The sequence below is a fragment of the Malus sylvestris genome, chromosome 6 (assembly GCF_916048215.2).
Source record: "Malus sylvestris chromosome 6, drMalSylv7.2, whole genome shotgun sequence".
Classification (NCBI taxonomy): Eukaryota; Viridiplantae; Streptophyta; class Magnoliopsida; order Rosales; family Rosaceae; genus Malus; species Malus sylvestris.
Genome location: NC_062265.1, coordinates 34,464,085 through 34,489,980, shown reverse-complemented (window position 1 = coordinate 34,489,980; position 25,896 = coordinate 34,464,085). Strand labels below are relative to the sequence as shown.

Sequence of the window (25,896 nt, the reverse complement as noted above, 5' to 3'; positions counted from 1 at the left end):
TTTCCGTCAACTTACGATATTTGACACACTTTAAAGTGTATACTATTATTTTCTCGTTTATAAGCTCTTAACATTTGATATAGGCTGTGAAGCTAACGTCTAATTTCCCCTTCAAAATTAACTTCATACACTATTTTTTATGAAAATTATCAATCTACCTTCTAATATGTAGTTTCGAATATAAAATTAAAGATGTAATTGACAATTTTTTATAATTTAAAGAATAATTTGTTCTTAAAAAAAGAATTTAAAATTTTAATTTTTACTCAGATAATAATTCATAAACTAAATTAGCAGTTCACCCGTTTTATTCAAAATTTTGTTTTGTTGTACGAAGTTTCGGTGGAACGAGGAGAGAAGCCAACCCCATCTTCCTGCCCAGTGTCCACCACCACCAGTCAGTCATCTTCACTGCCAACGATAATTTCTTCCTTTTGTTTCTTCTTTGCTTCCTTCCTTTCTTTCACTTTCAACCGAAAATCATTTTCCTTTGTGTAGAAAGACGATTGATTGCATAGTTTCTGGTTCATCCGATCCGATTTGGGGACCATATGCCGTTACTCCATTTCCGTTACAGGACCAAATTACTTCAAAGTTCCAAATCATTGGCCACATCCTTAAAGCTAACTAGTTCTTGTAATTTAGAGTTTAACTACAAATGTGAATGGTTTAATACCCCAAATACTGAGAAAAGCTTCAGTAAGACAGAGAGACCCCTTGACTCACTCCAATCACAAATATTTTTTCAAACGTGAGAAACTTTTATTGGACGACAATACAAGTTTAACCACGGATGGTTAATAGAAATGCACGCGTAACCATTAATGGGTCCACATGGGGTTCACTGTCATAAAAAGAATTTAACCCAATGATGGACTCCAGGTGTGCTTAAAGACTTTCTGATCTTTCCTACCCACCGAAAGGTGGACAGAAATCAAAACAAGGGGAGGATAGCACATAGTGAGTCGGTCAGAAATTTTTAGTTGTGATGGGAACACGGATGATATATCACGTATTTTTATATAATTAGTAAAATTTTTTAATTTTTAAGTTATTAACATTTTAACACACATAACCTATTATTTATATAAAGACATAATGTTTCATCTTGTATGACGATCATACATAAAAATCTCTCGTGAGTCGGTAGCGATGCTTTAAAATAACTCAGGGTAAAATGGGCAATTTGGCCAAACTTTTTCAGTACGTGTCCTTAATTCTGCCTTACGTTATGCTTTTATTATTCGGCTAGCCTTTCTTTTCTCTCATAAAGTTTTGAGAGAATAGTATAAACGCAAATAGCATCAACTTCTCCTCGGTTCCTCAACTGCAACCGGCACCATATTTTTGTTTCCTATTTTCTTCTTCTTTCTTCCTAAAATTCAATAGTTTATTAAGATGGCGATCTCAACGACATCCGGTGACCGTCTTGGAGAGCTGGTGAACTGTACCTTTGCTTCCAGATATGTGCGTAACGACCTCCCTAAGTATGTTCTTAATACCCCTTTTCTTTTTAATATTTATAAATACTAAATAATATTAGTGAAAAGGTACCGAGTTTTTATCAAGAATTAAGCAATGCGTACGTGTAATTGTGTAGGTTTCAGATGCCGGCGACGTCGATACCAAAGGACGCGGCGTATCAGATAATAAACGACGAGCTCATGCTGGACGGGAATCCGCGGCTGAACTTGGCGTCGTTCGTGACGACGTGGATGGAGCCCGAATGCGATCGGCTGATGATGGCTTCCATGAACAAAAACTACGTCGACATGGATGAGTACCCTGTCACCACTGAACTCCAGGTTAGCTCATCCATCTATCATTTCTTATACTTATACGGTAAAAATTTTGCGTTATCGGTTGTATATTGCATTTGTCTTTTCTATATATCTTTCGTCGAAAGTAAAAAATATATACAACTGGTTGCATATAGAGTCTCTCGCACGTATTTCTTCACTACTCGCTATGTAAATATTAATTATAATAAAGTTAACTTAATTTGCAAACAAATTTAGACGCCATCGAGATCTATGAAGTATTGGAGGATGCAAGTCAAACATTAGCGTTACGTATATCTATGGGTGAGAGGATTAGGACTGGGGATAGGATAACAATTTATCATGTATTGACAGCAACCTTCAACTTTGACTGCAGAAATTAGCGTATGGCTGCACCGTGTGCAGACCCTGACTTCGTGGCTTAATATTAGAACATCCACCGAGAGTGGATTGCATCAATAACACCAGTAACAGTATATTTTATTAGTAGTCCTTATCTTTTAAGAAATTAAACTCTTAATTTGGAGAGATTTTTCAGTGTGACCGTCATACGTTACACTACGTGTCCTTATATAAATGGTAGGTTATGTGTGTTAAAATGTTAATAACTTAAAAATTAAAATTTTCCACCACTTACATAAAAACACGTAGAATACCATCCATGTTCCCGTCACAACTAAAAATTTCTCCTTAATTTGGATCCATATGTTTGGGTTATTTTCATTTTCCAATGCACATGCACACTATTTCATATTGGATAATGTTATTGCGATAAAAAATTTAAATCATATTTCTAAAACTAAATGATGGGTTACTAATAAAAAATAGTCATGATAATCAACATTCATGTAATAATCCAATCATTAACAATCACATTATTTGGTTTACTAAATTTGATTTAAAATTTTGGTCTCCTTAACGTTACCTTTCATATATATCGCTTGTTTTTTTATCAAAATTATTCTTGTATATTCATTGCGTCTTCAATTGAAATTTTAAAAGATTGTTGATGCTAAGTGGACAAAATAAAAATTTATTAGAACTTTAATTCAGAACATAATAACTCCTCGCTGTAAAACCACCATATTCTCCAAAAGAAATATGCTTTTAAACATTACAATAATTTATAAACCTAATAATTCTAAGTTTAAAGTTGCAGGATGATAAGATTATTCTTATATATTGTCCCAATTCATACTTGACATGCTTGTTAATCTTGACATTTCTTTCTATTTCTCTTTAAATGTAGAATCGGTGTGTGAATATGATCGCAAATCTGTTTAATGCACCCATTGGAGACGGCGAAACTGCCGTTGGTGTGTCAACAGTAGGTTCTTCAGAGGCAATAATGTTGGCGGGTCTAGCTTTCAAGAGGAAGTGGCAACACAAGAGAAAACTAGAGGGAAAGCCCTCTGATAAGCCCAACATAGTCACCGGAGCTAATGTGCAGGTCAGAATTCTTTCTCAGATGACTTGCATTTACGACCTGTATCCAATTGAGATTTAAAGGGTTATTGACGCATGCCTACTGTTATTTCTCGATCAAAATATGTTTTGCAGGTTTGTTGGGAAAAATTCGCGAGGTATTTTGAAGTTGAGCTGAAGGAGGTGAAGCTGTCGGAGGGATACTATGTGATGGACCCTACGAAAGCAATTGAGATGGTTGATGAGAATACTATCTGTGTTGCTGCTATTCTAGGCTCAACCCTAACAGGAGAGTTCGAAGACGTGAAGCTCCTTAATGATCTCCTTGCTGAAAAGAATAAGCAGACGGGATGGGATACTCCCATTCATGTCGATGCTGCCAGCGGAGGCTTTATTGCTCCGTTTCTGTATCCTGAGCTCGAGTGGGATTTCCGCTTGCCATTAGTCAAGAGCATCAATGTGAGTGGTCACAAGTATGGCCTTGTATATGCCGGTGTTGGATGGGTTGTGTGGAGGAGTAAGGAGGACTTGCCGGACGAGCTTGTGTTTCACATCAATTACCTTGGATCTGATCAGCCCACTTTCACCCTCAACTTTTCTAAAGGTATTGAATTATACTTTTATCTATCAATGGGTACACATTTGCTAATAAAGATTGATTAATTAGTTTGCCTTTGGGTCACAAAAACACTTTCTCGAGATGCGCCTATGCGCTACTTGAGGAAATATTTTCATGTGCTTCCTATGGAAGCACAGTGCTTATATCTCTGTATTCCAAGCTGAATCTTATGAACAAAAGTGCTTCCTATACAATCAGTCCCTAAAAGATCCCTTAACTTTCCCCACATATTGTAATTCTTCCATCATATGTTGTACTGCATGCAGGTTCTAGCCAGATAATTGCTCAGTATTATCAGTTCATTCGACTAGGTTTTGAGGTAAACTTTGCTACCATTTCATACATAACCTACGTTAGCCAAAATGTTCTCCGGTTTGATTTTACACAAAATGATGTTTTATTGTCTGAGTAATTTGTTTCTCTTTCCCTAAATATATTAGGGTTACAAAAATGTGATGATAAACTGCGTGGAGAATACAAGATTGCTGAGAGAAGGACTAGAGAAAACAGGGCGGTTTGAAATACTCTCCAAAGACATAGGAGTGCCCCTCGTGGCATTTTCTCTAAAAGACAGCAGCAAGCACACTGTGTTCGAGGTAGCCGATAGTTTGAGAAAGTTCGGATGGATAGTTCCAGCCTACACGATGCCAGCCAATGCAGAACATGTAGCTGTTCTTCGCGTGGTTATTAGGGAGGATTTCAGCCGGGGTTTGGCGGAGAGGCTCGTCTCAGACATTGACAAAGTTATGAGGGAAATAGACACACTCCCGAGCCACGTGTCTAGCAAAGCCGCCCATGTCACGGCTACTGTCGATGAAGTAGTTCGCGGCAGCGAGGGGGTTGTGAAGCCTATTGTTCATAAGAGTGCAACAGAGATTGAGCAAGAGGTAGTGTCGCGCTGGAAGGAGCTTGTGAATGGGAGGAAAACAGGCGTATGCTAGGCAATATTTTAAGGTGTGATCGTGTTTGGTTTCTTCAATAATTGAGGACTTATTTGATTTGCCTGTGTAATCGTAAGGACGGTACTGGCTTGTTCTCAACTTTTTCACGACTCTGTAAAATTATGCATGTATAAGAGGATCTGCTTTCCCTCTATGCTCTACTACTGTAGGTTTCCCAGAAACTCTGTTTGGAACCCACTATTCTAAGTTGATTTTGGTATTTTTAATGAGTAATACTAGAGAAATTAAAAATTTTAAACTAAATTTGCAAATTAAATTATGTGGTTGGAGATGATTAGGTTATTAATTAAGTGTTGATTAACATACTTGCTTCTTATTAGTGACATATAATTTGATTTGTAAATTTGATCTTTTAGCATTATCTATTTTTTTATGATTAAGGACGATTAAGGGCAAACTTGTCTTTGAGTGGTGAAAAGTCATGTGGTATGTGAGGCAATATAAAAAAGAAGATATTTTGGTGAGGACGACGAAGGCTAGCGTTTATAGTGGAAGAGTATGAGAAAAGAGAGAGGGCACTCAATCTCTCAAAACCAACTGTTGCAATCTTTCATTTTCAAATTAAAGCTTTATTTTATTTGGCAACCTTTTATTTCAAAGCTTTACTCAATAGTGTAAGTTCTCTCATCATAGTTGTGTTGTCTTTATAAGTATTCGTAATTAAATTTCTCTCTCTCCCTCTCCCTCTCTCTTGTAATAGTTACTAGCATTTCAATAAAAGATCTCTTTTTGATTTATCATTGTTATTTTAATACAAAACACTTAAGCAATTTCTCTTTCTATTTGAATCAGGGCTTGAGCTCTTGTGATTTAATTATATACATGAGTAAAATTCTTAATAAGCAAGGCAACAAAAGAACTTAAAGTTGAGGCACTCCCGCTCAACGCCACAATCTTTTGATTAGAAGTCAATTAAGGGCAATCTCTATCACTCAAAATCTTGTCTTCCAGCGATAACTAATAGTGGCGCGCTTGCAATCTCCAATTTCATATTTAAGTAAATTTCCGGCCTACCAGCAAGGCTCATGGCTAATTTAGGGAGAGAACATTTTAGCGTGCCTAGTGGGATACTTATGTGGAGTTAGAAGTTAGATCATGGACAATCCTAATGCTTATGACTTCGCTCAACATGCTTTCGATGACTACGTCTTGGAGTATGAAATGGATGACGATGGTGATGAATGGTCTAGCTATGGCTATGACCAAAATTACATAGAGCCAACCTATGAGATGCCAACTTATGGCTATTTGGATGGCGGGCTCTCAAGTCACACATAATATGATGGTTGACCTACTTATGGCTATAATCAAAATTGTTATCAACAAGATATTGGATAATAATAGTCTTAGAAATTAGAGTACAAATGTGTATGAGGAAAGTTATTATTTGATAACAATTTCATTCATGAAAACTATGATAGGCCAACAAATGGCTTTCAAAATGCTTCCAATAATTAGATAGAGCCAACTTATGAAAGGCTAACTTATGGTCATGGGCTCTACAACGAGACTATTATGGCTAACTAAAGGAGTTGTCCAAACTCCATGTAGAAAACAAGGAGTTTGGTGAAGAGATGGCTAAGTTTTGTGAAACTATACAAAAGTTTAAACATCTGATATATCAAATGTGGGGCCAAAAATATTCACTAGGCGACATGTGGACTTTTGGACAAAAGATGACAAAAATACCCTCGAGGCATACCGGGATTCCTACGCGCGAGCAGCGGGCAATCATCTTTCAACTAAGTCAAAAGTGCCCAAAATAGGTAACAATTTAAAGCCTCTTTCATCAAATCCTTTCTATAAGGTATTTCCCAAAACCTAGTATTTTCTATTTCATTATTTAGCTAATCAATTAGCTAAATAATATATACCTACCATATCTCCTAAAATCATCCTTAATAGTCAATAAAATCACCCAAATTAATAGTCAAAGCCGGCCACCACCATTCCCATCCTCACCTTTCCCATTTTCCTTATTAAAATAGTCATTCATTTTTATAACCACCCATTTATTCTTTTCATATTTAATTAGCCAATAAATTGGCTAATTAAACATGAAATTTAACCCCACAAAAAACCTTTAGTGGCTGGTTACTTTTATTCAAAATTGGGCAAGGCCTAACTCTATAAATAGGCACCTATTCTCACCAAAAATTCATTTCAATCCTCCTGCAAAAAATCCTAAACACTCTAAACACTTTTTTTCTCTAAAATTCTAACTTTGGCATCGGAGGTTCTTCGGCCAAAGCCCCCCCATTCATCGTGGGCGCGTGAGGCTTTTGGCCTTAACCTAAGGTGCTAGTTGTTTTGTAGGTGCAAAATTGTCCAAGATCGAGGAGGAGAAAATTTGCATCCACATCAAATTTCCTATTCAAAACAAATTCATCCTACCACGACTAAAGAGGAACAATCCTGCACATTGGTGAAGGCTTAAATGTGGCCACAATCAATGATAATTAATTATGTGAAAAAGGATATGGTTGTAGGAGATTAAGCCGATTTGTCTAAACCGATTACGGCTAAAATGTAAAGCTCATGGCCATCATAGGCCAAACAAGCATCTCGTATAAACCCCGAAGAAAAAAAAGCTCATACATCATCCCCAACCGACAAAAGTATGTCATTCATGCTATGATTTCAAAGATAATAAGGCTTCGGGTGAAACATGAACGACCTTCTCCTATGTCATTAGTCTCCAAAACTACACTTTTTTTTCTTCTCGTACACAAGTGTATATAATTATTTTTGTTGTTTTCATTTTTATTCAATATGATGACAATAATTGAAAAAGATAATGTATGAGAGGTTAAAAACATATATATGCATGTTTTTCAATCGATTTTGAGAACTTTTTACAAGATTCATTATAAGCCAAAATTTGAATCATTTTAGTTGCACCACATGTTTCCTAAAATTAATTTAGGACATTCCAAAGATTTTTGACACCTGTAAATCTCTTTGGGGGCCTCACTATTAGTTTATATAATTTTTCTATTTTTTCAACTTTAAAAATCAATAAAAAAATAGTTCCGAGACCTAATAAATGGTAGGATCACATCTAAGGGTCTTGCAACATTTTCGTTCACTCATAGGCAAAATATTTCCTAAAACTAAAAATTTCAATTTTTTTCACAACTGTGAGTTATAACTCACGTTTTCCGATGATTTTTGATGATTTTTACAAGATTTAATATAACCCAAAATTTGAGTCATTTTAGTCGTACCACACCTTTAATAAAATTAATTTAGAACACTCTTAAGAATTTCGACACCTACAAATCTCCTTGGGGGCCTACTACTAGTTTATATTCTTTTTTCTAATTTTCAATTTTGAAAATCAATAAAAAATAGTTTTAGAATCTAAAAAACGTTAAAATCACATCCAAAAGTCTTGCGACATTTTCCTTAATTCTCATGCAAAATATTTCCCTAAAGTCTTTCTTAGTGGATGCGAAAGATCGATTTTTGTGCATGCGAAGCGAAGCAGACACTACGTATGCAGAACGAGACAAACATGATGCATATAAAATGAAACGGACTCTTTGCACACAAAACGAAAACGGGTTCCTCTCATAGAAAACTAGACAGATTTTTAGCGTGGAAAACGAGACGAGCGCGCTCCACAAAAAATGTGACACGCAAAACTCTCTCTCTCACTGAGTCACCGTCCAGTGCCCACGGCAAAACGCCCATCTGCTACTGAAGAGTAAATACTCTCTCTGTTTCTCTGCAAATCCTTCCCCCCTCTCCACTTCCCTCTCAAAAATTGGCACTGGGTTTTTGTGTTTATCACTATCCAACTGACTCATTAGCTCTGGGTCTAAACCAGCGCGCCTAAAGAGAACAAGTGGCAGAGCTGCCATCGTTCCTAATCTTCTCCCTTTCCTTTTCTCAAATGGCTCTTGTAAATTAAAACCATTACTCCCACATATAATAACCATATAGTCATACTGATTCATGTAACTATATTGGTTAGTTTGAGTTAGTTAGAAGAAAGTTGTTAGAAAGGGTAATTGAGTCATTTTGTATTGAGACATTAGCTATTATAAATAGCTGTTGTAGCTGTCATTTGTGATAGATTGCATTTCATATGTTCTTCGAAATATACAGAGCTTTCTTCTTCTTCTTTTCATCATTCTTTCTACCATTGTTCTATAATCTTAGTATATCATAATATTCTAGGTTAATATGGTATCAGAGCTGGAGAAGGCTCGCTGCCGTTTCTGATCCTAAGGGTTTCTTCCGCTACTCTGGTTCAGTTTCTTGGTGGTTCATCCAAGGGTTTCTTTTGCTAATCTGATATGGATTCTTGATGTTTCATCTGAGGGCTCTTTGGTCGTTTGGGCTACTGAAGTTTACAATGGTGTTCAAAGGATTGATCATGAGTCGTGTTTGAAGAATTGATCCATTTCAGGTGATATTGTTCATGTTTCTTCGTCTGGGTTTTTGTCTTGAATGTTGATTTCGTTTTTTAAGAATAATGGAGTTTGAGAGTCTGTCATGATTCTTGTGAATTGGGGATTCTGTTATGTTTTCTCCTGGATTAATGAATGAATTCTGATATAGTAGTTGTGATTTTTAATGGAGTTTGAGATTCTGTTATGATTTCTTCTGAATTGATGAATGAATTCTGTTTGTACCATACTTGATCAATCCCGAAACTACTGAGCACCGGTCAACGTTATACCGTCAAAGATCCAGAAGATTTTCCCTTCAACCAGGAGGCCAATCACAATGTGACACGTGTCAACATCGGAAGCCAATCACAACACGACACGTGTCAATGTCATAACAAAACTAGAAACTCTATTCTATAAATAGGGATCATTCTCCCACAATAATCTCTAATGTCATTTTGTACTAAACTATTCACTAGAACTCACAAAATGAGAGCTTGAACCTATGTATTTGTGTAAACCCTTCACAATTAATGAGAACTCCCCTACTCCGTGGACGTAGCCAATCTGGGTGAACCACGTATATCTTGTGTTTGCTTCTCTGTCTCAATTCATTTACATACTTATCCTCACTAGTGACCAAAACAACCAAGCGAAGGTCACAAAACCTGACACTTTTTGTTGTACCAAAGTCCTCACTGATTTTATGCATCAACATTTGGCGCCGTCTGTGGGAACGACACTTATTCCCACTCTCTTCAGCTTTGTCAAGCTGGTTTCCACCGCTCGTACACTCTCTTTTGGCCAAGCATCTCTCTCCGACATGGGGAGCGAAAGAAGCTATAGCACACAGAATGACACTCCCCTTGGACCTAGTATGAAGCAACGAAAGCATGAAGGAAATAGAGTTACTCTTCAAGCTAAAGTCGATGAGCTAGAGGTTCAGAACAACAAAATAGCGATGAAGAATAAGGTCCTCCAGGAATAATATGAAAAACTTTTCGAGATGCTTCACGAGGCTAGGCATGCTCAAACACACAAGCTCGTCGCCCCTGTTGAGGTCAACAATCATCTGAATGCCCCCAACATGGAGGGTCACCGATATCCAACATGGACATCCCTGATAGGGATCGAGCTACACATCAATGTGATAATCAACAGGAGACTTCTCTCAACCCAGCTGTTTCAACCCGAAGCAGAAGAAGTAGAGGAAAGCACCTCCTCACAGAGGGAGTGGAAGGATCAAAAGTCGTCTATCGCGATTATCGAGACTTCCTAAAGCAACGTCGAGAGAATCTCATCCACATAAGCTCGAAGATCAATGACTCAAGAGTTTCTGAAAGACTCGGTCCTCTTCCACGACCCAGGACAGCAGCCAATCTAGGGAATGGGCAACAGGTCCCAGAAGAACATGAAGGTACAGGGGACTCGGAAATATTCCGACATACTCACTTTAGGAGTCAGTGTGGCGAGTCCAAGGAAAAATCACGCTATCTTGATCAAACTTTCCTACTTCCAAGAGGCGATGGGGACTTACGGAAGAAAACTTCAGTGGTGCACGACTCCACTCAGGACCCCCTTGTCCTACAGCTCCTGGAGGAAGTAAACAAGTTGAAGGCTGAACGTCAAGCCAAGATACCTGACTGGAACCAACCCAGGCCTAGCCCCCTCACAAGAAGGATCATCAACACCCCCCTCCAAGCGAAGACAAAGCAGAAGCTTGACTTACAACTCTATACTGGAAGGGAAGACCCGATTGAACACCTTAACCTCTTTGAGTCCACCATGGTATACCGGAGACACACCGACGAAGAACGGTGCCTTCTCTTCCCCTCCACCCTCTCTGGCGGAGCTTTAAACTGGTATTGTCGTCTTTCACCTGAGACAGTAGACTCATTTGAAGAGTTAAGGAAGCTATTTGTCTCTCAACACATCTTCTAGACCGATCGCTTGCATTCCGCAGATGACTTGTACACTATTCACCAGAAGCTGGACAAGTCATTACGAAAGTATGATGGCCGCTTCAGCCATGAGTATTCTCGTTGCGCTGAGGCAGATGAACAACTTTCACGAAGGAAATGTTTCTATTTAAGCGACGGAAGTTAGAGTGTTGAAGCTCCAAACATGACGGTTAAATTTCTGCAAGCTTCAAAGCTGCTGCGGTGTTTCGAAGATCTGGAAATATTCAACCGTTAGTTTGTTCAGAATTTTTGATATGTTATGGAAGAGATGATGAGGAACAACTTCAATGAAGAAAGTATGTTGATCTGAACAAGAGAAAATGAAGTTTCGAAGCTCACAATAAGTCTGACGGGTTAACAGAAAAATGATGAACAGCTACTCATCATACCTGACTTTCTGAATTTGTACTGCTCCGACGGATCTCAAATTTGGATATGTTGTAGTTCACACGGTGAGGAACAACTTCGATGAAGAAAGTATGTTGATCTGAACAAGAGAACATAAAGTTTCGAAGCTCACAATAAGTCTAACGGGTTAACAGAAAAATGATGAACAGTCACTCATCATACCTGAATATCTGGAGTTGTACTACTCCGATGGATCTCAAATTTGGATATGTTGTAGTTCACAAGCTAAGGAACAATTTTCATGAAGACAACCTTGCGATTTGAGCTACAGAGAATGGTGTTATATTGAAGAGCTACCGCTCCCTCTACGTTAACTTCCCCCTTCACTTCCTTGGCTCCAACACCCACATTTCCTTCAACATGGCTTTGGAATAATTCAGATTTTTAGTGGAAATGAAAACCTTTCCAGCAAAAAAAGGAAAATGCAAAGCAAAAGAAAAGCTAAAGGCCACAAAAAGTGACGGACAAAATGAATAAATGAGCAGTTTTGGGCTACACAAAAATTTTGGGCCCTCACAAAGCTAAAACCAGCTTGAAATATTTTTGGATAAGGCATATATGAAGGTGTGACATCAAAACAAGGCTTCGTTACTTTGACAAATTAGTAGCAAGCAATACACCTCATTCGGCAACTCTCCTCGCCTGAAGACTTGGGGGACTACCACCATATGCTACTGCACCTTGATACTCGGAAGTCTCACAACCACTCAGTGACTTGGATTTTTCAAGTCTCCAACCAAGAAGTTTTCCTCACTCGGAAAATTAAGGGAACACTACCTCAAACTACATGTTTCACTCACAAAGCTTCAACAATACAAGTTTCAACAAAAGAAAAAATTCAGAGAACTTTCTGAAGAAGGCTTTGGTGTATTTAACGCAATACGTTGAAATGAAGCAAATCTTATTTATTAATATTTCCGATAAGCTACAAATATGTACATATACATGAGTCAAAATAAACAAACAAGAGGGAGCCTTCATAAAGGTTGCTTAGGGGAAGTCTCAGCAGTCGGTAGAGCCCCAGAAGGAGAAAGCACCGGATGGTGGTTATCCAGAGCCTCAGTACTGGACAGAACCCCAGAAGAATGAGGCATTGGAGGTTGATCATTTGGAGCTTCATTATGTGGTACAGCCCCAGAAGACGAAGGCAATGAATGCCTTTGGAACAAACCCACAAACCTTTGATGATCAAGTAAAGCCTGACCATCAGATTCCTGCATCTGGTCAAGCTTCCTCTTCATGTTTGTAGCATAGTCATGCGCGAGCTTATGCAACTGTTTATTCTCATGCTTGAGCCCTCTAATCTCCTGTTTGAGACTTATCACTTCAGCCGCCAATGATTCAACTTGGCAGGTTCTAGCAAATAGGTGTTGGGCCATATTAGACACAGAACCTGCACACTGAACACTGAGAGCCAGAGAATCCTTAACAGCCAACTCATCAGACCGTTTGGAAAGTAGTCTGTTATCTTTGGGAGTGAGAATGTTCCTGGCCACCACCGCAGCGATCATATCATTCTTCATCACGGAGTCCCCAACGGTAAGAGGACCAGTAGGGGATAAGAAAGAACGGCGTCATATGTTGTCTTGAGAAGGCATCCGTGCCTCCTCACCAAAGTTCAAGTCAAAACAACGGTCGGATGGGCCAGACATTCTCAGAAATGATGAAGGAGAATGAGGTGCAATAAATCTCTGAAGTAAGGGGAAAATTCCTATAAGCAATAACTCTCTTAATGTACTTCTTACACACAATTGGTGCCCTTATAAAACGAAGGGCAACAGGGTCGTTGGTTCAAAAAATCGAAGAAGTACTACTCTCCGGATTCCGAAGAGGCACCACTCTTTACACGCAACATCAACTCTTCGGGTACCACATATAACTTTGCCAAAGATCTCTGACAAAGTTTAGGCACGAGAATTTCGAAGTTCTAGCTACCCTACTATTACCCACAAGGGTAAAGGAACAGCACCACTGCTTGACAATTGGAAAGTCCCTATGTGTGTCGACCTCCATGTTCCGTGGTAAGACAGACTGGCGAGAATGTCCAACCTTTACTCACATTCGAGAAAAGACTCCCAACATAATTACTTTCTTAAAAACCGAAGCGGCACAGCTCTTCGAATCTCGAGAGCTAGACTCCCAACAGGATTACTTTCTTAAAAACCGAAGCGGCACCGCTTTCCAAATCTCGAGAGCTAGATCCCCGACGGGATTGCTTGTTCGAAAACCAAAGAAGCATAGCTCTCAGAACTTCGAGAGCCAGATTTCCTTAGATAAAGCTTGTCTGTAATCTTCACACGCAACATCAGCTTTCTAGATACCACATACCACTTTTTCAAAGTGCTCTGACAAAGTTAAAACACGTGAAGCTGGCAGCTCCCACTACATTGTTGTGATCAAGAAGGGTAAAGGAATAGCATTACTACTTGCTATTGGGAAATCCCTATATATGTCGACCTCCCTCCTCCACAAACAGGTAAACCTGCAAAAATGCTCAACCCTTTCTCGCATTCGAGAATACACCCTCAACATAACCTCTCGAAATACTCAGCTTCATTTCCTCCCGATAATACCTCAGCATATAAGCCACACCAAGAACAAGAGTATCTCATATCATCAGGGTCGAAAGCAAGAGTATCCCATATCATGCTTTCTCCATGTCCTTGTCTTTGTCCTTATCCACACCTGCAGGACAAGGAGAAAGAGAGCAGTCAGTCGGAACCTGAAATCAAACCTCCAATCTGGAACTGACTGCCTGGAACCCTTGCCTGGTTGCTTACTTAGCATTGCTCTCGAGTACTCATCCTCAACTGTTGTCAAGGTCATGAATTCCTCCGGTAAATACCTCATGACAGTTGATCAGATATTGGCTCTTTACACTGAAGCTGCCAAGCGTGGATGAGTCACTATGAAGGAATTTTCTAAAGGACCATTTAAATGCAAAGGTTGCATACCACTTCTGCCATGCAAAAGATTGAAGCAGAAGGTTCAACAATGAGCTGAAACAGATCACTACAGCACGACACCTTTCCATACCACATTCACTATTCTGTCAACAGCAAGAGTATCCCATATCATCAGGGTTGATCATACTCTAGATTTGATGGACTTGTTTTGAACCTCAAATTCTTAAGTCGACTCACTAAGGCGTTGTGAACTGCACGTGCCGATTCACCACTCTTGAATCAAATCCTTAAAGATCAAGCCACCAACGGTCCTTGAAGATATCACAAGCCCGATTCAAGATCAAGTGTCCACTATCCTGAATCAAATCCAGTTCAAGAATAAACCTGTGGAAAGTTACTTCTTCAAGAGTAAAAGTATCTCATATCATCTCTTCTCATTTTTCTTCCCTTTATCCTTCATGCTGCTTGCAAGATAGGGAGAATGAGAACAATCAGCCAGAACTCGAAATCACATATCTGATCTGGGACTGATTGCTTGGAGCTCTGATTGTTTACCTTGTCTGTCACCTCTTTCGGCAGATCTCCTAGCTCGGCGACTTGGGGGACTCCTACTACATGGTTTGTATTGCGTTTGACCAAGCTTAAAACTACAAGTAAGCTTCAAGTGAAAATGATACATTACCTTGTGCATCTCCACCGCTTAAAGACACCACCTCTGAATGGAGGAAGCGTACTTCCAGAGAATATGCCACATCTACCTATGAGAAAGATAAGGCAAGTGAAGACGATACCACACCTCGGTACTTAGAAGTTTCGTGATTACTCAGCGGCTTGGATTTTGCAAGTCCCCAACCGAGGAGCTTCCCTTACTCGGGAACTTAGGGGAGCAATGTTTGTACCATACTTGACCAATCCCGAAACTACTGAGCACCGGTCAACGTTATACCGTCAAGGACCCAGAAGAGCTTCCCTTCAACCAGGAGGCCAATCACAATGCGACACGTGTCGACATTAGAAGCCAATCACAGCGCGACACATGTCAACATCAGAAGCCAATCACAACACGACACATGTCAATGTCATAACAAAACTAGAAACTCTTTTCTATAAATAGGGATCATTCTCCCACAATAATCTCTAATGTCATTTTGTACTAAACTATTCACTAGAACTCACAAAATGAGAGCTTGAACCTATGTATTTGTGTAAACCCTTCACAATTAATGAGAACTCCCCTACTCCATGGACGTAGCCAATCTGGGTGAACCACGTATATCTTGTGTTTGCTTCTCTGTCTCTATTCATTTACATACTTATCCTCACTAGTGACCGAAGCAACCAAGCGAAGGTCACAAAACCTGACACTTTATGTTGTACCAAAGTCCTCACTGATTTTGTGCATCAACAAAGTCTGATATAGTGTTTGTGAGATAGTTAATTGAAGGGTTGATAGCTATATTGTGAATTGGTATATCAGTTTCAAGAAAGTGTTAGTCTTTCTTTGTTTCAAGATCTACTTGCAAGAAAGTGTCAATCTTTCTTGAGTTGTCTAGAGTGTTATTCTCTAGGGTGTTATTCTCTGTGGTTAGCTGATTTGATATGTGGAAGTGTCCATTTTTCTCTCATGGCTGCGTCTTCGTTTAAAGTTGAAGGTGTTTTAGGAATGCTTACTATCAAGCTTAGGGATGATAATTTTTCCAAGTGGGCATTTCAGTTTCAGTCGGTGTTAAGAGGATATAAGCTGTTTGGTCACTTTGATGGTACAACTCCTTATCCATCAAAGTTTGTTGTTGATTCAAATAATGGGATTACAAGGGAGATCACAGAAGCATATACTGAACGGGAAACAACTGATATGGCTTTGTTAAGCCTCTTGCTTGCCACTCTTACTGATGAGGCTATGGAGTATGTGATTGGGTGTCGAACGGCGTATGAAGCTTGGACTAATCTGGTTGATCGATATGCCACTGTGTCTAAATCCAGAATCAATCATTTGAAAACTGAATTACACACAATTCAAAAAGGGTCAGATACGATTGATAAATATCTGTTGAGGCTTAAGCATATTAGAGAACAACTTAGTGTTGCAGGTGAATCCATCTCAGATAATGATCCTATGATTGCTGGTCTTGCTGGATTACCTTGGGAGTATGGTTTTATTCGTACTGTTATATTGGCCAGGGAGTCTACACTCACTTTGAAGGAGTTCAGAGCACTGTTACTTAGTACTAAGAGGGAAATTGAAGGTGAAATGAATACACTTACTCAGAATCTGTCAGCACTCTATGTTCAAGGGTCAAGTTCTGGTTCAAACACTGATTCTGGCTCTTCTGCTTCATCTTCCAATTCTCATAGTCATGCTCATATTCCAGCTATCACTGCTGTACCTTATGCTTCACAACCATCCCTACCACCACCTCAAGTTCAACAGCCATATTATTCCCTACCACCACCTCAGTTTCCAAATGACTCTTTTGGTTACGGTTTCTCTGCAAATTATAGTGGTCAAAATGCACCTAGACCACAGTCGTTGAATGCACAATCTGGATCTTTTGGGAATAACTATAGAGGTAACAACAACTATAGAGGTGGAAACAATTACAGAAATAATAATGGCTTCAGAGGAAGAGGGTATAGTTCTGGAAATTCATGGGGTTCAAGACAATCTGGGAATGGAAATAATAATTGGTTAAGCATGGTTGATACTAGAACTACAGTGCTGATTGAATGTCAGATTTGCAACAAACGATGACACACTGCAGTTAATTGCTTTCACAGGAATTCAAATGTACCAACCACATGTGTTGTAGTAGAGTGTCAAGTATGTGGGAAGAGGGATCACTCAGCCTTGGATTGCTATCAAAGGGGAAACTATGCTTATCAAGGACAACCTCCACCTCCATCACTGTCTGTAATGAATGCACAACAGACTTCACAATTTCTTCATCAAGATGCTTAGATTGTTGATTCTGGTGCGTCACATCATATAACTTCTGATATCAGTGCTATCTCTCAAGTAATACCTTTTGAGGGATCTGAGAAGATAACAATTAGGAATGGTACAGGTCTACCAATTAAAAATATTGGTTCAACTATGCTTCAAACTCCTACACGTTCCCTGATTCTTAATAAAGTTTTACATGTGCCTAATATTGCTAGGAGTTTACTCTCTGTGGAACAGTTATGTGCAGATAACAAAAGTTGGTTTATCTGTGATAATTCTAAATTCTTTATGCAGGACAAGAAGACAAAGGAGATAGTGTACCACGGAAAGAATAGCCCTGAGGAATTGTTCCAGATCCCTATAGTCACAAGTGCAAAGGGTTCTCAGTTCATAACGAAGTATCCAGCAGCTTATTTGGGCAAAGCAGTGAAGAATAATGTCTGGCATAAGAGATTTGGACATCCAGCTCATGATGTGATGACTACAATGTTGAAACAGTCAAATATTCCAGTACAAACAGATGATAATCATAGTACTTGTATCTCTTGTATTCAAGGCAAGATGTCCAGGATTCCATTTCCTGTTAGAACTGATAGGTGTACATCTCATTTTCAGAAAGTGCATACTGATGTCTGGGGTCCATCACCTGTAAGATCCATAGAGGGATATAGGTATTATGTAACATTTGTTTATGAATATACAAGATTTGTTTGGATATTTCCCATAAGCAATAAATCTGATGTGTTTACAATCTTTGTTAAGTTCTACAAGTTTATTCTTAATCAATTTGGTACAACAATCAAGTCACTGCAAACAGATGGGGGAGGGGAATATACAAGCAAGAGTTTTACTTCATTTCTAGCTGACAAAGGTATCTTGCAGCTCATATCTTTCCCGTATACTCCTCAACAGAACGGAGTGGCAGAAAGGAAACATAGACATATTTTAGAAACTGCAATCACTCTTCTTAGTGCTTCTGGTTTACCTTCTGAGCTATGGTACTTGCTTGTGCTTATTCGGTTCTGTTAATCAATAACATGCCTTGCAAAAGTTTGTCTTTCAGTTCTCCATACTTGACTTTGTATAAGAAGGTACCTGATATACAATCTCTTAAGATTTTTGGCTCTGCTGTATTCCCATGGCCGAGACCCTACAACATTAATAAGTTACAACCACGATCAGTGATGTGTGCATTCTTAGGCTATTCACAAGGGTACAAATGAGTGATTTGTTATAACTTGCAGACTAAGAAGTTTATCCTTTCCAGACATGTCTATTTTGATGAATCTTTATTTCCTGTGAAAATGGTTCAACACACAAGTCCTGCACGGTTAGATAGACATGAGGAACAGGAACAACCAAGGGATGTACCTGTTATTGTATCTATACCAGTGTCACATGCAAGGAGACCTACTGATCATGCAGAATCACAGAACTCTTTATCTCAATCAGGCACATAAATATTTTCTCCAAATACTACTACATCAGAAGATCATGTCTCAACAGAATCAGAAAATCAGGGGTCTGGAACACCTTATGCTCATTCCTCTTCACCGAACACTACTCATTTGCTTCCTGTCATTGATCCTGCACAACTCTAGGTAGTTCTTCCTTTTACCTCACCTTCACATCATAATAATTCAGTCATCACATATGTCAATCAGAATTGTATCCAAACCAGGTTAAAAATTGGTACCATTGTTAAGAAGAGTTATATGGGATATCTTGCTTTTCTACCTCAATTGCATTCCTTACATCTTGATGTGTTATTCTCTGCTGATTTCTCTACCAACTTCAATGCACATTTGTCTGAGGGTTTTTCATTTCTTAATGACATCACAGATGGGGAAGAACCTAGAAATTTTAAAGCTGCATCATTGAAACCAGAATGGCAAATTGCCATGCAAGAGGAATTTAATGCACTGAAAACTCAAGGCACTTGGATACTTGTTCCACCTCCATCACATTGATCTGTTATTGGAAGTAAGTGGGTGTATAAGGTAAAGAAAAATCCAGATGGTAGCATATCTAGGTTCAAAGCCCGGTTGGTGGCACAAAGGTATTCTCAGGAGCACGACTTGGATTACTCAGAGACATTCAGTCCAGTGGTTAGACATACCACTGTAAGACTTATCTTAGCCTTAGCAGCTCAGTTCAGTTGGCAATTAAGGCAACTTGATATCAAAAATGTTTTTCTTCATGGAGACTTGGAAGAAGAGGTTTATATGCAACAACCACAAGGGTTTGTGGATGCTACATGTCCTGATCATGTCTGCAAATTGATCAAATCCCTTTATGGGTTAAAACAGGCTCCTCAAGCTTGGAATTTGAAATTTACTAGCTTTCTTCCCGCTATTGGATTTAAATCATCTCTTTCATATACTAGTCTATTTGTCAAAGTTGATGGTGGAGACATAATCCTTTTATTGTTGTATGTTGATGACATAATTCTCACTGGTTCAAACTCAGTTAAAATACAGTCTGTCATCGATGATCTTGCTGGTGTGTTTGATCTCAAAGATATGGGGAGGTTAACATACTTTTTGGGGCTACATATATAGTATCGAGATGACGGTTCCTTGTTTATATCACAGACTAAATATGCCAAAGATGTGTTACAAAAGGCAGGCATGGAGAACTGCAAGTTTACTTCAACACCATCTAAGCCTCATACTCAAATTCTTGCTGGTGAAGGAACACCGTTATCAGATCCGAGTCACTATAGAAGCATAGTTGGGGCTCTTCAATACCTAACTTTTACTCGGCCTGATATAGCCCATTCGGTGAACATGGTTTGTCAATTCATGGCACAACCAACTGATTTACATATGTTTCTGGTCAAAAGAATCTTGAGATATATACAAGGCACTATTGGCTATGGCTTACAATATACAAAAAGCAAGGAATTCAATATAACTGCTTATTCTGACTCGGATTGGGCAGCCGATATCAACACCAGAAGATCAATTACAGGTTTTGTTGTGTATCTTGGGACAAATCCAATTTCTTGGCAGTCTAAAAAGCAATCCACAGTCTCTAGAAGCTCTACAGAGGCAGAGTACAAGGCATTAGCACATTGTGTAGCTGATGTGTTTTGGATCCGCTCAGTATTTAAGGATATTCATCAATACATATTAGTCCCACCATCCTTATATTGTGATAACCTCTCAGCATTGGCTTTAAGCTCAAATCCGGTTTTTCACTCTAAGATCAAACACCTTGACACAGATTATCACTTTGTGCGTGAGAAGGTTCAGAAAAGAGATCTTTTGGTTCACTATATTCCGACAGAGGATCAGATAGCTGATGTATTCACCAAGGGATTGCATAGTCCAATATTTCAAAAACATTGCAGAACCCTTGGCTTGGGAGTTGGTTCTGCAGCAAACTCAGCTTCGGTAGCTCAGCTTAGTTTGAGGGGGGAGTAATAACCATATAGTCATACTGATTCATGTAACTATATTGGTTAGTTTGAGTTACTTAAAAGAAAGTTGTTAGAAAGGGTAATTGAATCATTTTGTATTGAGACATTAGCTATTATAAATAGCTGTTGTAGCTGTCATTTGTGATAGATTGCATTTCATATGTTCTTCAAAATATTCAGAGCTTTCTTCTTCTTCTTTTCATCATTCTTTCTATCATTGTTCTATAATCTTAGTATATCATAATATTCTAGGTTAATATACGAACAAAATGCTGTACCAGTCTCTCAAAACTTCAATTTCTTCCACGTGAGGCCTATATTTTTATCAATTTATTCACTTTCAAGAACCACTCATTGTCCCTCTGCACTTCTAATGCTAATTTCTTTAGATATTTGAGATCCCCGGTTGAACCCAAATCAAATTTTCGAAATGACATGCTCTCTGCGTGTTCATGTTATCATTTCATGCCATTTCTAGGGACCCCTTGTTTGAATTTTGTGAAATTATCGCAACCCATGAATGTTCTTGCTGGATTTAAGGTCAATGTGCGTCCCTTTTGTTCAGAAATTGTTCTAGTGGGTCAAAGTTTGGATTTTGATGGGGTTGGTGACGAAGGAAATTTATTAGAAAGTGATGTCGATAAGTTGTACAAGGCGATTATGGATAACTCTCACTCGTATTGTGATATGGAGAAAGCTCTCAACATTGTGTTTCTGCCTTGGTTCCAATGATAATTGATATACAGGTCCGAGATGGAGAACTTGCGTATGGGCAGCCGGCACCCCTCTCACAATGGAACCAGAGGTGGGTCTCGGTCACAATAATACAAGGACGTATCGGTCCTGTGTTGCCGGACGGACAAGTGATCCGGCTGCTAGACACGAGATTTTCCCCTAATGGAGGGAAGTTAATGTTAAGGGGAGCTTGTTTACCCTTTGGCCCTTGTTTGTATCTAATTTTAATGAAAAAAAAACCCACAAAGTTTAAGACCTTGAACTATAAAACTAAACTGTTTTTTTTTTTTTTTTTTTGCAAAAAATGAAATTGTTTTTTTGGAACTTAAACAAAAAGCTGCCGGTACTGTTCACTTTAATGAAAAATCACATTTTTATACTAAAAAGTCAATCATGATATTATTCACTTTACCTTTTATTTTGTTCTTATCATTAAAATTCAAACTTTTTAAATTATTTTCATTAATTTTACTATTTTTTTTTTATTGTTGAGATTCGAACTTATATTATGTTCAAATATTGAGACGAAAATTACTACTCACTGTCAATAATTAATTAGTTGGAAAAACAAAACTTCAAAGGATTCGATAGAACTTCAAACACTATTCCATTGGCAAATCTCATTAAATTAAAGTTGACAACGTTCCCAAACATATAATTTGCAACAAATAATAAAGATTAATTAAGTAGATCTAGATGAGACAATTTAAATTTAAATCTATGTATCATGTTTTTAAATTTAAAGCGATTGTGAACAAAACAGGGGCATAATGGGAACTTCGCATAAGTAGATGACACATTTTCCCGCCTCATGTGGAAAAAGAGGGAAGAATGACATTTTCCCGCCCAAAACAAGCAAAACCCCCAAACGCCGCCGAAACCCCGTACCTTTAGGTTTAGCTCTTACCAATCTGAAGAGAGAGAGAGAGAGAGAGAAAGAGAAATGAGCAGCTCGGGGAGGAAGAAGGTGCAGAGGAAGTGCAAGATCAGAGGGTACACGCTTGACCCGGACGCCGTCGACGAGATCCTCTCCTTCGCGTCCAATTTCGACGACTCTGCTCCCGACGACGATGCCATCGATCTCCTCCTCGACTTCCTCGAGACCCAACCCCGTAATCCCCCCATTTTTTCTTCCAATTTTCACCATTTCTTCATCATTTTCAATTTCCTCTTTTTCTTCCTAAACAAAAGATTGCGTCTTTTTTCTTGGGGATTGCAGGAAAAGACAAGGAGACGGTGCACCGCCTCGTTACCAAACTGTCGCGTGCTGATGCGGCCGTCTACGACGGCGATGATGACGGTGGTGGTGGTACCTCGGAACCTGATTGGCACATAATTGATGCCTTCAAGGTCCCAAAGTTCCGATACGATCCCATCAAGAAAAGTTTCTACAGGTATGTTTCTTTTTGGCCAACCAATTCATTAATTCTTTGTAAAGTGAATGTGTTCAGGGCTAATGTGTTTTTCTTTTCGTTTTTCGGGTTGATTTTAGGCATACTGGGAGATTATCTATTCATGGCGAAGCATCGGCTAAATCGGCTCTGTACAGGGATAGGTTTCTCTTGCTCTCCCAGATTATCTCTCGCCAAAAGGAGTTTTCCAGACCGGCATTTGGTTCTAAATCGTCGGATGCAGGTCGCCGCGAGGTTGGTACTCACATTTTCTTTCTTTGTGTAACTTTGATTAGGGTCCTTTAAGCGGCACGGTTGAATTAAATAACTTTATATATATATATATGATATGCTGGTCAGATATCTCCAATTCAGTCCCTGATTGGGCAAACCGGAAGGAGATGGGTGATGGGTCTGATATCTCAGTTGGAGGATGGCCATTTTTACTTGGAAGACCTTTCTTCGTCTGTGGAAATCGACTTATCGAATGCAATATCCTTTACGCACTCTAATCATTGATAACCTCAGTGTTGATTTTATGACCCTCATTGATTCCATGTCTTTTTTTATAGAGACTCAGTTGTGGCATGAGTTATGGCTATGCCTGAATCGTAAACTCCGAAGTTGAGGTTCAGTCAAATGACAAGTGTTAAATAATCATTTTCTTTGACAATGCGTACCAGATAACCGCAGGGTTTTTCGTGGAGAACACAATAGTTGTTGCAGAAGGTGAGATGCTTTTAGAGGGTGTCTTTCAGGTTAGCTAACATCCTTTTCTTCTCTACACTCTTAATAAAAACGGCACATACTTTTACTAGAATTTAGTTTTCAAAATACCAGTACTTAATATCTTGTAATTCCCAAGGTAGAACATTTATTAGCTTCTCCTCGGAACTACTTATTCTCACCTGCTGTGAGGCTGAATTTTCATATCATAATGTGGTAATCGATTTAGCTAATCACTTATTTTTTTGAGAAGGTGATTACTTGTGGATTTCCTCCGCTTGAGCCCAGAGACGAGTCCCTCCAATTTATTGCAGGGAATGACTTTTTTGGTAGTAGTTCTCTAACAGAAGAGGAGACTGTATCCTAAAATTGCTGTAGTCTTTTGGAATTGTTCAAAATTTTGTAAACATAGCTGGTATATGATTGTTGAGCTTTATAGACTAGCCAAAGGATATTATGGATATATAGTTTCCTTTACACTTCAAACAGCTTAGACTTGCAAAGTTGGATAGGACAGTAGCTAATGACAATGTCGTCATACTATCTGACATTTGGCTCGACGATGAAGAGGTGACTAACATTCTTTTTCTTATGAAATATGCTAATGACATATTTTCGCAGAGTTTCTCAACATTACGTTGATAATTCTTTTCTTATTTGACAAGGCTATGGGAAAGCTAGAGACAGTATTCAGTGCCTTTGAGGATGAAGAATTTGTACCATGCTTATTTGTACTCATGGGGAATTTTTGCTCTCGCCCGTGTAATCTTGCTTTTCATTCTTTCTCCAGTCTCAGGTCAGGAATATTTTGATAAGATTTATTTTGTTACTCTGGATAGTCTTTTCTTTCTCACGTCAGTGCCCTAGACCTGCAGGTTGCAGTTTGGCAAGCTAGGGAAGATGATTGCAGCCCATCCACGGCTAGTAGAGGGTAGTTGTTTTCTATTTATCCCAGGTCCTGATGATGCAGGTATACGACGCTTGTTTTATTATGCTGCTCCAAAGATTAGAAAAATCTTTCTTAAAAAATGTGCTTAGAGTCTAGGTACATACTTGATTAATCTCTGCTTTTTGATAATTTCAGGCCCTTCGACAGCTCTGCCCAGGAATGCTTTACCAAAATATTTAACGGAAGAGCTTCAAACTCACATTCCAAATGCCATATTTTCCAGTAATCCTTGCAGGTATGTGTTTTCTGAGCACTGATTCAGTTGGCTACAATAAATTCCAAGACAAAAGAATTTATCTCTCACCAGGGAACCTTGTGGTTCCTGAGATACAAAGTTTCTTCTGTGCTTGTATTTTCAGTTGTCCTGCTGATCAATGACTTCCCATTCTTGAATGCAGATTAAAGTTGGGTACCAAGGAGGTTGTATTTTTCCGTCAAGATCTGCTCTACAGAATGCGTCGTTCCTGTCTGGTTCCCCCTTGTACAGTAGAAACTGATGATCACTTCGAGCATGTAACATCTCTCCATCTCAATCTATCTAACTATTGTCAATATCTTGTTGACTAATGTGCATGATCACCAAGGAAACTTAACGGGTTCTCGATTTTTCATTTTGTCACAGCTTGTTGCCACCATAACCCATCAATGTCATCTCTGCCCACTCCCTCTTATTGTACAACCCATCATTTGGAATTACGATCACTCGCTTTACCTCTATCCAACTCCCGACACGGTAATTCTAAGATTCAATCTGGCTTTTCATTTTTGTTTTTGTTTTTTTTTCAGTTTTGATTTAGCTTAGGTGCTCTAAATTTTGGGAGGTCTAAGATTTCTTTTATCCTTTGATCTTGCTGTGCAGATAGTTTTAGGTGACAGAAGTGACCAGAAGGCTTTCAAATACACAGGAATCACTTGTTTTAATCCTGGTTCCTTCTCAAGTGATAGTACCTTTGTGGTATTCCGTCCCTGCACCCAGGAAGTCGAATTGTCGTCCTTGTAGTCACAATTCATCTGTTGAATGGCGAAATTAGCATTTGGAATTAATAACACAATGTCATGTGTTTTTAAATTTCTCACTTAGCATCGCTTGATTTGTAACATCCCACATCGTTCAGGAGAGTGATCCTTAAATGTATATTCCCATCCTTACCTAGCACGAGTTTTTTTGGGAGCTCACTGGCTTTGGAGTACATCGTAACTCGGAAGTTAAGCGAGTAGCGCACGAGAGCACTCCATGATAGGTGACCCACTAGGAAGTTCTTGTG

General features: G+C 38.8%; 2 protein-coding genes across 2 annotated transcripts; both read left to right on the top strand.

Annotated features, from left to right (window-relative positions):
• The first annotated feature begins 1,262 nt into the window (after positions 1-1,262).
• Positions 1,263-5,030, top strand: LOC126626324 (glutamate decarboxylase 4-like). Its single transcript, XM_050295623.1, has 6 exons — positions 1,263-1,487; positions 1,601-1,805; positions 3,031-3,231; positions 3,342-3,810; positions 4,092-4,144; positions 4,266-5,030. The coding sequence occupies exons 1-6, from the start codon at positions 1,399-1,401 to the stop codon at positions 4,764-4,766; spliced, it is 1,518 nt and encodes a 505-aa protein (XP_050151580.1). The 5' UTR covers positions 1,263-1,398; the 3' UTR covers positions 4,767-5,030.
• Positions 5,031-22,423: 17,393 nt separating this feature from the next.
• Positions 22,424-25,784, top strand: LOC126626323 (DNA polymerase epsilon subunit B). The gene is made up of 13 exons (XM_050295622.1): positions 22,424-22,677; positions 22,785-22,959; positions 23,058-23,211; positions 23,317-23,448; positions 23,637-23,714; positions 23,936-24,040; positions 24,172-24,252; positions 24,348-24,478; positions 24,558-24,652; positions 24,767-24,866; positions 25,030-25,144; positions 25,254-25,364; positions 25,491-25,784. The coding sequence occupies exons 1-13, from the start codon at positions 22,509-22,511 to the stop codon at positions 25,629-25,631; spliced, it is 1,587 nt and encodes a 528-aa protein (XP_050151579.1). The 5' UTR covers positions 22,424-22,508; the 3' UTR covers positions 25,632-25,784.
• Positions 25,785-25,896: the final 112 nt, after the last annotated feature.

Coding starts and splice junctions, on each gene's coding strand:
- LOC126626324 (XM_050295623.1), top strand. CDS start 1,399: ATGGCGATCTCAACGACATCCGGTGACCGTCTTGGAGAGCTGGTGAAC. Junction 3,811..4,091: donor CACCCTCAACTTTTCTAAAG/GTATTGAATTAT, acceptor TACTGCATGCAG/GTTCTAGCCAGATAATTGCT. Junction 4,145..4,265: donor TCATTCGACTAGGTTTTGAG/GTAAACTTTGCT, acceptor TAAATATATTAG/GGTTACAAAAATGTGATGAT.
- LOC126626323 (XM_050295622.1), top strand. CDS start 22,509: ATGAGCAGCTCGGGGAGGAAGAAGGTGCAGAGGAAGTGCAAGATCAGA. Junction 24,041..24,171: donor CTCTAACAGAAGAGGAGACT/GTATCCTAAAAT, acceptor CACTTCAAACAG/CTTAGACTTGCAAAGTTGGA. Junction 24,253..24,347: donor TTTGGCTCGACGATGAAGAG/GTGACTAACATT, acceptor TTATTTGACAAG/GCTATGGGAAAGCTAGAGAC.